This window comes from Anopheles merus, chromosome 2R, assembly GCF_017562075.2.
Source record: "Anopheles merus strain MAF chromosome 2R, AmerM5.1, whole genome shotgun sequence".
In the NCBI taxonomy this organism is placed as follows: domain Eukaryota; kingdom Metazoa; phylum Arthropoda; class Insecta; order Diptera; family Culicidae; genus Anopheles; species Anopheles merus.
Window position 1 is genome coordinate 37,050,442 of NC_054082.1, and position 12,014 is coordinate 37,062,455.

Here is a 12,014-nt window from a genome sequence, read left to right on the forward strand (position 1 = left end):
GGAGAGCAGCGTGTTTGTTGCACGCGGCGCCGATCGTTAGGTATAACCGCGGATATAATCAACATCCAAGCGCCGATCCAGCACCAACCAGAAACCGGTCGTTCGGTGGGCGAGAGTGGATGTGGGCAATTCAAGAAGAAGAAGAAAGCAAGCACAAATCCGCTACAAAATGTACTGCGCAGGAAGCAGGAAACCGTTGGCGAAACGTGTTTGCCAGCTAATTAAACACAGCAACCAAACCATTGCTGAAAACTCTTCCTGCGATCAAGGCAGGCCCTTTATTGATTGATCGATCGGATGGGTAAGGGTCAGCCGAGAGAGAGAGAGAGAGAGAGAGAGAGAGAGAGAGAGAGAGAGAGAGAGAGAGAGAGAGAGAGGGAGGTACAAGTAAAACAAAAAAAAAATATCACATAAACATATTTAATCATCTCGATGACACTTGAATGGATGAAAGTAGTTAGCGTTAATTTATTTTATTACTTTTTGCGCGTGTGGATCGCGTGGAGATTCTTCCAGTAGCTTTACGTCAGTAGGAGTTATATTGTGGCGCTAATAAACGCGCTTTTACGCCTGGCAATGATGACTGGAGTGACAGAGCAGCTGGACCGTGGGCACACAGTGTCTCAGCAGCTAATCCATCAACACAACTAATCTGGCATGAAATGGAAACTGCTGTGTCGTATTTACCTCTGGTCCATTTCGAAAATAGTTACCGTTTTTGTTTCACCCTTCCTCTCGTCGACTGAAATTATCGATCATCCGTAAGGGGAGAGCTTGTTTTTAGCACTACTAAACCTGCTCCACTTCCACGCGAGTGTGCAGCATTACACACTTAAACGCGCAAACGATTCCGCAATTTCACAAACAAATACCTGTTTGTCCGGACAAACGAAACTCGACACACTGCTCGGGCGGAATTTAAGGAACCGCTTCCCGGTTTCCAGTTCCTGCAAACTGGACAAAATGCCGTACGATTCGTTCCGCTTCCTGTGCTGCTTTGGGTGGTGAACGTTGGGTGGTGTATCACCGCGACAAGCAACCGTGCGGAAGGTGGACCGTCGTGTGGACGGTACAGGAACGATTGGATTTAATTTAAATTTTGACATCGAACGCCAAGTTCAAGGCTTCGGCGGTACGTTCGATCCTTTCGGTGCTTTGCTGCAGCGGTGGCGGCTGTAGCGGGAAGGAAAGCTGACCGGACCGATCAACCGGGGAACCGTACCCGCGAGGGATGGTGGTATGTTGGTGAACCGACCGACAGCCAGACGACAGCGGCAACTTTCGATTTTTATCCGCCAGTCCAGAAGAAATGTGTCACAATTCGAACTTGCGGTTTGTGCATGAATTTCGAGCACAGCACCGTAGCGCGAAGGTACATACACACACACACGCCTGCCGCAGGTAACATATTTTCAGTGTTATTCATGAAGGAAAGTGATTTCACTCAAGTGTAAAAGCAATCACACATAACTAACGGCGGCAGCCGCAGCATCACACAATGGTCGTAATGGAAGAAAGTGCCAAAAGACGTGTGTATTGTTTTTAGTTAACAAATTCAATTGCTAGATGGTCGAACAGCACAGTGTTGGAGAAGCTTCTTCTCGCTTCAACAACGCCAAACGATAAAGCATTAATTGATTTTTAATAAGCAGCATAATTCCCATCAACAATCAATAGGGTGCATTATTGATTTCCTTAAAGCTCATAAATAAGTCGTTCCGTCCCACTAGAAACAGGGATTGGATCATGTGCCGCTGGTGCAGTGCAGTGTGGCAAAGATGGCAGCATTTTGGCACGATCGCCACAATTCCCATGCCGTTATGCCGTTATGCTTCGTTTCTAGTAATCTTTCTTATTTCGAGCTTTGTTTGCCAAAACCCCCGAACGCTTATTCCCTTATTCCCTTCGCATTCAAAAGATCTAATCCCACCCATAGGTACTACTGTGTCGAGTGTCGAATATGCCCCGCCATGGCGAACGGTATGCAATGGAGGAAGCGCGAACAAACGCACGATTCTTCGTCGCGCGGTGGTGGAGCATTTTCTCTCGTCGCTCTTCCCCGCCTGGCCCGGGGAAAGGGAAAAGGGGCTAGAAGGAGAGAAAGGTGAACGGCTTAGCTTGAGAGAGACATGCCATTTCTTTTTCACAGTCACCCTCAAACTCCGCGCTCTTTCCGCTCTTTCTCTTTCCGTGCCGTCTGCTCTGCTCTGCCGGTTCGTCGCGTATGGAAGCGTTCAAGTCTTCTGTAGCGTTTCTGCGCTGGGCCAGCACGGGGAGGAAGCTAAACGTAGCGTAGTAGCGCGTCGTTGCCTTGTGCCATCTCACCCTCTTTGGAGGGAAGGGCGGAACCGACGATGCTGCTGCTGCCTCCGGTCCGGGAAGCCGGTTCGGGTCTGTGTACCGTGTGCGTGTGTGTGCGGCAGGCAAGGGCGAGAGTAGTAGCGTTTGGAAATTTATAAAAGAAGATCCTCTCCAGCGCTGGTCGGTTAGTTTCGCAATGAAAGTGGAAAAACGCAGACACCGTTCAGCGCAGTAGCTCCTCCCGTGAGAAGAACAGCGATACCGCGAACGCGCGCCTGTACATTGCGAGCCCGAAGTGGCCGAGAGAGTAAGAGCAGAACCGGAACTGTGGGTGCGAGTGTGTGTGTGTGTGTGTATTTATGTGTCTGAGGCGGGTGATCTCGAGGAACAGAGTGAAAAACAGCCACAAAACAAACAGTCCCGCGGGCTACAAGGTTGGAAAATTTTCGCACACGCTCGCGATCGATCGACGGAGCTGGTGGTGTGCAAGAAGGTGGAATTACTTAACGCAGTGTGTTGTGCCTTTGGCTTTTGGGCATTTATCCAAACGAAGATACGGTGCATTTAACATTCAGTGATGGTGCGTGAAATTGTGAAGGAGTGAAAAATTGCATCTATTTCTTTGTGAGCTTGTGAACGATACACGCATTTGCTGCAGTGTTTGTTTGTTGGTGAATTAAAGAACGAGCAGCAGCAGCTCCCTCTCCTGGCTGACGGTGTACAATATGGCCTGCTGGCAGCAACTGCTTCTGTTGGTAAATATTTTCATCGATCTCCCCCAGCTAGGAAGGCTCCTCAAAACAGCTAACCTACATTTTTGTTTGTCCAAAATTTCACACAAAACCGAACATCCGGAACATGATGCACCGATGATCGTTATTAACACGCTCTTTTTTAACATTTTACAACGATCGCTCGGCGGAGCGCCCCTTAATGAAAGGTACGCGCGATCGACGAGTTTACTACGCCCAGCAATCGGTGTGGTTAGCGATAATGATCGTGTTGATCGGGTAATAAATGGCTACGGGAAGCTTTCTGCGTCGGCGCACTAAATTGAACCATCACTAACGGAATTGGCAGCTCATCCGAGGGGCTGGGGGAGGGGGAGGGGGGGGGAATGCTGCAAGTGATTCAGTGGGACATGATCGGTGATGCCCCAATATTGCAGCATGAAGGCCGCTGGAAAAACCAAAAATACGAAACGAGAAATACACACACAGATTGTATCGCACTCATCACCACCCAGTCGATCCAAATCATGATCATCATCATCATACCTGACCTCGAATCTGGGCTGTGCAGAGGAAGAAAGTTTTCCGCTGCGACCACGCATGCATAAACAGGGGCGAGGTTCAAAGTGCTTATTTGTTTTGCGCAATACTGCTGCTGCTGCTGCTCTACACCCGTTTCCGGGCGGTGCGATCATTCGTATGTTAGGCAAGGGAAATCATGTATCATCTACAGCTGCATAGTTTTGGATCGCAAAAAAAAGTTGGCCAAAAAATGAGAGACGTACCATGGGAGCAAAAGGGTCATTTCTATTTTTTTTAATTTACAAATAAAAAATACATATAAATGTAAGGATAAATACAAATTAACTATGATACACAATGCAAAACAGAATGACATATTATCCAAATTTGTCTTACTGGGAAAGCTAGATTTTTATTTTTAAGTAAAGTAGATTTTTTTTTTTAAATACTGTCGAAATTATCATTCGTTACTAAATTTTAATACGATTATCTTGCCATCAACGATTTCTGAAATATTTTTGTTTATTTTAACTTGGAAGTAGAATTTATTCACAATAAAACACATTTCTTTAGGGTTTTTCAAGTCCCTTTCGAATTTTGCACATAATTGTTTACCGCCTCCAAGATGTTTTTCATCTGCTGTCAAATGGTGTATTTGCTTCAGAACAAACTTTCAGTTCTTATACATGATTTTCAACACATAACAAAGAACTGTCATACTCAATCCAGCTAGAAACATGTTGAAAATTATGCTTAAGAAATTAAAAATTCTGATGATGAAAATGAAATATCAGATTGATGTTAATTAACATCTTGCACGTGGTGAATAACAACAGTTACAATCGAAACTGACTTTGTAACCGTTTAAGAATGTAAAATATGAAAATACATACAAACGAGTAAATGCGACTCAAATCCCATAAAATATAAAATAGTAAAATTTATTAAATACTAAGTAATTGCTAAAATACAACAAATTGTTAAAACAGTTTTCAATGAGATTGATCAAATGGTACGACAAAAACTGTAACTAATTTATGAATAAAACTCTTCACCACAACCAACTCTTGCCACACTCCAATTGGTTAATGAAGCATTCCACAATTGTTCCATTATGCTCTCGCCATTCAAACACGGGCCATCCCGGGCAGACCAGTCAATGGCACCACCACACCGGTGGTGCTTGATCATCGACACTACAGACACACCCCGCACCTCTTGCAACCGTGCGTTGCCAAACGGTGCCCCAGCATAAGCGCCCAGCTGGAAAGAGTCCACTCTATGAATGACTCGCTTCCGAAACGGTTCGCGCGCATCGGCAAAACGAGTGATTGTGTGTGTGTGTGTGTGTCTAATCACCTCATTCAAATCCCCGTTAAGCAGCTGACAACTATATCTCAAACCGTACTGGGTGAACAAACGAATCCACTTTAAATGTTTGGCAGGTACACAATTTCCCTGCATAACATTTGACCTGAAAGCACATCAGCTCTTCAGCATTCCGGGCGCACAACACACACACACAGGCGCGCGCGCCCTGTCCGTCTTTGAAGGGCACTCCATCTTCCGGCGGCCCCCCGCCTCTAGGCTTTACATAATTGCCGATAAAAAGAGTATCTTCTTCTCCCAGTGATTTCTTTACTTCTTCTTTCGGCGGAACTTAAACCTCACTTCACATTTTCCAAATAATCCAAACAAGGAGCGAACTTTCTTCTTGTTGATTTGTAAGACATCCCTAATGGGGCGATCTCGCGAGACGCTGATCAAAGCCACACGCGCTAAGCCCGAGAACGTGTCACGTAATGGGCGCATCTGGGAGCATAATCACGTGTGTGTTTGGGTTACAACTACACACATTTAAATCACAAAAATACAAATATATCACACGGAAGATACACGATTTTTCACCGTTCCCTCCCAGCATAAAACGCGCCAACAACTGATGGGTTCATTAACATAATTTTACCATCCAACGTGTCGCGCCTTAACAGCGCTGGCTGCTTGTTGTTGCTCATTGCTCAACGGTGGAGTTGGGGATTTTCACAACAGTTTTGGAATAAGTTTCCCCTTCTTTCTTTTGTGCTTGGTGCTATGCTTTTATGGCCAAACGGAGGCTTTCACTGTGGGTGCATAATAATGATAAGGCAATGTACGCCTCCCGGGGTGAACTTCGACTGTTTTTTTGTGTGTTTTTTTTGCTGTTGTTATGGCTCGTGCCCCGATGCACACGTCGTGAGCGCACGGTGGAATATATTATTGCTTAACTATTCGATTATCTTGCACCGCATAAAATCATCGCACCGCATGGAGGAAGAGAAATTGTAGCCGTTGCATTAGAAGAAGAAAAAACCCTCCTCTACAATTATGCGTTTTACGACTTCCGATTGAATGCAATCTGCAATGCTCCCCGGGACCTAGGGAGCCGTGCTTTTAATCTCACTTTCCTGCCGGGCACCACAATTGCATGGAAAACCCCAGCCATCAGGTACACCGGGGCACGGTGGCACGCTTGCGGAGAGAAAATTCAAATAGGAGAAATTCAAATCGGATTCCAACGGGTCATACGCCTCCTGCCGCGACGGTCCAAGCAGGTGGCATCGCACAGGCAAACAGCAAACCACAATGGTTCGATCGCTGCTGCTGATAGAGTGTGGTTAGCCACTGCCATTCTTGGACAGGGAAATTTCTCCAACGCCTAGCGCTACAATGCAATCATTGGAAAGATCAGCCGGCGCATTGCGTTAGTTGCAATAAAATGGTTTTTACTAACTTCTGTGGCGATTTCGGAAGACGTTGTTGCACATTGCACGTGTATCATACAGCAGCAGCAGCAGCAGCAGCAGCCGGCGTCGCAATGCTTTGACAAAGCTGTCAATTTGTTCACCAAACTCTGTCGCCGTTTTTCCCTGCACACCACCGGGTGATCCTTTCCCTAAAACCCCACCCCACGTGGAGATAATCGTGTACACCGCGTCGTGATCGTGCCTTGACCACATTTGCCGACAAAAATACACACACACACACGCGCCGAGCAATTACTACCAATCAAACATTGAACGTGCGCGAAAAGCATAGCTCTGCTCTGTCTGGGTTCCCTGCTGGTGCCACCGCACACCACCAGCTGTTGGTGATTTGGCTTGCCGGGGCGGAGGAAATCGAAAGTAGCCGCGGCTCATTTTCATCCAGCCACCGTGCCAGCTAGAAAAACCAGTTTTTCTTCTCTTTCGACTTTAGCTGGAAAAGAAAAACTCGTCCACACCCTTCTTCCGTCCACATCCGCTGCTTATCGGATCGGCGGGGGTACACCCCGCACGCCCATGGAAAGATGGAAACAGTGTTGGGAAAAAGTAAAACCTCCAATAACCCACATTGAAGCCCTGTGCGTACGGGGCCCAAGTGTGTTTGCTGCAACAACAACAAAAAAGCTTGTCGTTGCCTAGACAACGCAGCACAGAAATTGCAGTGCCAAACGTCACAACGACAGGCAGCAGCCGATTTGCAACGCAGAAGGCGCAGAAGGGGTCACCTTTGGCAGATAGTGCCGTACGTGTAATTTATGTTCGAAATTCTAGTGTGCACCGCTGCCCGCCTGATCGACCACCCTAATGTATTAAACCACGAGCCGGGTGTGTGTGTATGCGCAAACATTCAGAGACATTCACCAAGCCCCATCTTGGGTCGGGGTGGTTGCCTTCGCGTGCCGGCGAAAGGTGCGTAAACGATTTTTCTCGGTCATTCGAACAATCTACCCCCCAACCGATGGGTGTGCCTGGCGTTTGCATTGTGGGGAGTGAGGGGGGTGGGGGGAGGGGAAGGTGGGTGTTGGTTGAAAATTGCACTCGTTGCACTACAGCTGATCACTACAAAGCTGAACTGCACAGGAGGAGAGTGGCCAATGCAGGCTGCATGGAAAATGTTGTTCGTCGTTGTCGTAAAATGTGCGGTTTTATTTTTCTTTGCATTAAACGAACTTTTAAAGAAAACGAAGGGAGCCATTATGGAGACACAAACATGAGCTGCTGACAATTATTTAGCGAAACTTTGGCAAATAAAATGAAACTCTTCTTCTCATTACAGCTTCTCGTCGCACTGGTCGTGGCAGAGGAATCGAACAAACCGGACCCCGACCGTCAGGATGCGTCTGCCGTGTCCGCTGAACCTCTACCCGAGCCCGCCGCCCTGCACCGCCAGAAGCGCCACGAGGTCGAAATACATCGCGTCATCAAACGGCGGCCCAAGTTGCCGCCGCCGCCACCACCGCGCGGTCGCAAACCGCGGCCACCGCGTCGGCCAGCCTCTAAGCCGCGCGGCAAGTACGGCCCGCCGAACGTGAACTATCCGCCCCTGTCCCACTACGTGCCGCAGTCGATCGACGATCCGTACAGCTCCGGGTTCGAAGCATCGTTCGGCGACCATCACGGCTCGTTCGGGGAGCCACCGATTCACCCCTCGCCCACGTTCGGGTCGCCCCCGTTTGCGTCCGGCCAGACGATCACCAGCTACGAAGGATCGTCCTACGGTAAGCCCAGCTACGAAGGATCATCGTTCGGCAAACCCAGCTACGAAGGATCGTCGTTCGGCAAGCCCAGCTTCGAAGGATCGTCGTTCGGCAAGCACAGCGGCGGCTACCAGGGCGGCTCGATCCCATCGTTCGGTAAACCGAGCTTCGAGCTATCGCCGAACTTTGACGGTGGCTTTTCCAAGCCCAGCTTCGGCAGCGGGCTATCTAGCACGTTCGAGTCGAAGGTACCGTCCTCGTTCCTGGACTCATCCAGCGGGTTCGATGGGTTCCCTGGGGCCGGCAAACATTCGCCCGCTTTCACCGGCAGCTACTCTCACAGCTTTTCGCACACCGGCATCAAACAGCCCTCGTTTGCTGATTCGACTGCAATCAACACGTACACCACACCGTCGGGGAAAGGGAACTACTACACCGACACGTCCTCCTCCTCCTCCTCCTCCTCGTTCGGGGATGTAGGATCTAAGCATCAGCTACCGCTGGAAAAGTACCGCAAAGATCCGTACAAAACACCGATCACCTCGTACGAGGTGCCCTCGAACCCGAAATCGAACCTATTTGAACCCTCGGGTGATTTCGAAACGTCCTACAAGCGTTCGCCGCACAACGGTGGCGTCAGTTCGACACACTCCACCTCGCACAGCTCGGTCGGCACGAGCGAGGAAGAGTACATACCCAGCCTGCCAACGCGCTACGATCAGGAGCAGTTCCACACGCCCACCAAGACCAACCCGAACAAACCACCGCACAGTACGCTGCAAACCATCAGCGGGACGGATGATCATTTCAACTCGTTCACCTCCTACTACGACGGTGGCTCGGAATCGCAGCGGATCCCGGTTAAAAGCAACCAGCAACCAGCCCCGTACGATGCGTCCGACGAGCAGCAGTTCCCAACCGGGCCGGGCAGTTCCGGCGGCAAGCGCTTCAAGGGCCGTCGCAAGAAGAAGCCAAAGCTGCCATCCACCGGCATTACGCACAATCTCGACACGGACGATCTGCGCGATGCGTTCGGTTCGAGTTCCGACTTCCATCAGGTGGCGATAGATGCGGACGAGTTTCTGGACTTTGAGCCGAAGAAGCAAATCAAGCACTCCAAACCGGCCGGTGTAACGCATTCCAAAGCGGCCGAGGACTCCAAACCGCCCAACTTTGTGCTACTGTCGTCACAGAACAAGGGCGGTGGTGGGGCGGGAAAGGGAACCGGCCAACGGGCACCTTTGGGCGCTTCATCCATTTCCACCAGCAAATCGGTTGAGTATGAGGGTTCGAAACATTTCGATCTCAGCAACTACTTCCAGGCGAACGGGGCACCCAGCAATCAGCAACCAGCGGCCCCACACCAGCGGCCATCGAAACCGATCGGGCTGGACGATTTGAACATTCTGTCGATTCAGAAGTCTAACTCGCACAGCTACTACGCCGGATCGAGCCAGGGTGGACAGTCAGGATCGGACCGACCCGGTGGCGGCGGTTTCCAGCCGACCCGCAGGCGAGACACGCAGCACTATCGCAGTGCCAACGGCGGTAGCCTCGATTACACCATGCTGGACGAAGATGAGGAGGAAAATTACGACGACATTAGCGATGTCGGTACGCGCGGCAACCGGAAGAAGAAGGATCTGTCGGACACGACGATAAACCAGTAGGTAGCTAGATAGATAGATAGAGGTAGATAGAGATAGACGTGTCGCATCACCGCACGTGTGGTTGCGTTTTACCAGTACGGTGGTTCTCTCCAGCGAGCAGCATTAGCACTGCATTACAGCAAAAGTATTTCGTTTCGTTGCGTTTCGTGCACATCGATCGTTGACATAGGAAGGATAGTGTATTTATTAAACTGTTTTAAAGTTTGTCGAACAATAAATGTAAGTGGGAGAAAGTGGCGCTTCAAAGTGGCGTTTCAATGCAGAAAAGAATGGAAATGATTTGACCTGAATTCCCTCACAAAGGTAAGTCCCGTGCATTAAAAAGGAGTAATAAATGCTTACCTTCTTGTCGATAAACGTTGTCCACTGCCGACTAGCACAGTAGGTTTGAAAGTCTTGGAAGAAGATCGGCCCGGAAGAAGTCGCCGGCAGGTCGGGTGTGTGCGTGGCCAATCCCAGCACGGTGCGCGACTTTTCCAGCAGCGCCTTCATCACCGGTATGAGGAACGAGTATTGCTCCGAGTTGTCCACCTCGATGGCGTTGCACATCGCTTGATTGAGACTGTACATTAGATATCCAATCTCGGCCGGGTCCTGATTGGTGCGGTTTTGTAGCAGCGCGTGCAGCTTCGCCGTTGCCATGGCGACTATTTCCGAGTTCGCGCTGTGCGAACACTTCAGCAGCAGGCCCAAGCACAGGTGCGACATTTCCGACCAGTCGTCGCTGCTGCTCTGCTGAAACACCATCAGTATGTCGAGCAGCGAAAGCACCCCGTCCAGCAGCTTGACCGAGCACTTCTTCGAGTCGTCTTCGTTCGGATCGAGCACCACCAGGTCGTACGCGAGGCGCAACAGTTGGGCCGCGTTTTGCTGATGGATCAGCGCCAAGTGAGCATTCTCCGCCAGGTCCATCAGGGCCGCCTGCACACCCATCTCGAGGATGCGCAGCCGGAGCGCCAGATGCGAGCAGTACAGCTCGTTGTTGAGCGCTATCAGATTGATGCAGGCCATCACCTGGCCCCGCTCCTGCCACGAGTCGTTCGAGTTTTCGACCCCGCGCCACAGTATCGTGAACAGGCTGCTCGACACGGAGCAGACGAGGTTTTCTTCCTCATTGTCGTCCGAGTACTTCTCACTGGCGGAATCGCCACTGTTGCCCGCACTGCTGTCCAGCTCTTCGCCACTCTTCGTCGACTGCAGGTCCTCCACCACCATTGAGGCGGTGCCGCCGGCCAGCGAACCGGACTCGTCCAGCGACACGTTCTCCTCGCTGCTGCTACTAAGGGACGACTTCTTCTTCCGCCCCGCCGATTCCTCGAAGCTGAGCGTCAGCGAACCGATCGTGTCCTGTATGTCGGACGTCTTCTGCCGAATGACGGAGTACACCGAGGTGATCGAGGAGGCAATGTTGTCCACTACCGCTTCCTGCACCGTGTCCGCCAGCTCCTTGATCTCGTGCTCCAGCACCGTCGCCGCCTCGGACATGAACGAGTTCGGCTGCTTGCCGCTCTCCTGTACGTGGAGCTCTAGGTTTTCTTCGTCGAACACGATCAAATCGTCCGCACCCGGCCCGGCAGCGGACGATTCGCTTTCACGCTTCACCACCTCGTCCATGTCGGTGAGCAGGTTTTGCTTGCCCTTTTCCGCACCTTCCTCGGAGCGGTTCTCTACCGGCTTCTTGATCAGCAGGCGTGCGATCGATTCTTGCCAACCGACCTGCTTCGCTATCATTTGGGGCGCTTTCGGTTTGGTGAACGTGCTCGTCATTAGACGCCGCGCTATTTCCAGCTTTAGGGAGAGCTCTAACAGATTTGAATGGTACATGAGGCACAGCGCACCGGCGTAGCCCATTTCGGTGTCGGAGCTTAGGTTCAGATCCAACAGGGCCAGAATGACATGCGGTTCCAGCTGGAACGGAAGCATGAACGAGAACAGTCCCGGGTACAGGCTGTGGCATTCGATCGTGGTATCGTACAGCCGCAGAGCGGCCTTATGTTTGGCCGATATTCGCTTCGTGCACAGCATGCCGGTGATGAATTTGATCAGCTTCATATGCACCTCACTGCCGAAGTGGCGATCAATGAACAGCATGTACATCGCCTCGGCCATGTGTGGTTCGTACATGAGCAGGAATATTTGATCCTTCACGTGTTTGCCCTCGATGAGTAGCACAAGCATATCGATAATTTCGCCAACCGTGGCCTCGTGCTTGGTCGTGGTGAGGAATGTCAGTATTGCCGATATCTAAACGGAACGGATAAGAAAAGGTAAGAATAAATTTACGTTTCTTGG

The 12,014-nt window shown here is 50.4% G+C and overlaps 2 protein-coding genes across 3 annotated transcripts in view; one reads left to right on the forward strand and one right to left on the reverse strand.

The window, feature by feature from the left end:
- The window catches only part of LOC121590481 (neurobeachin-like protein 1), a 63,211-nt gene that overhangs the window by 46,059 nt on the left and 5,138 nt on the right, over positions 1–12,014 (reverse strand). For both annotated transcript variants that reach the window (XM_041910218.1, XM_041910217.1), the window contains one exon: positions 10,065–11,966. In XM_041910218.1, coding sequence (XP_041766152.1) covers positions 10,065–11,966 — 1,902 coding nt within the window. The remainder of the gene's footprint in view (positions 1–10,064; positions 11,967–12,014) is intronic.
- Positions 2,329–9,968, forward strand: LOC121590482 (nuclear pore complex protein NUP98A-like). The gene is made up of 2 exons (XM_041910219.1): positions 2,329–3,056; positions 7,632–9,968. The coding sequence occupies exons 1-2, from the start codon at positions 3,027–3,029 to the stop codon at positions 9,720–9,722; spliced, it is 2,121 nt and encodes a 706-aa protein (XP_041766153.1). The 5' UTR covers positions 2,329–3,026; the 3' UTR covers positions 9,723–9,968.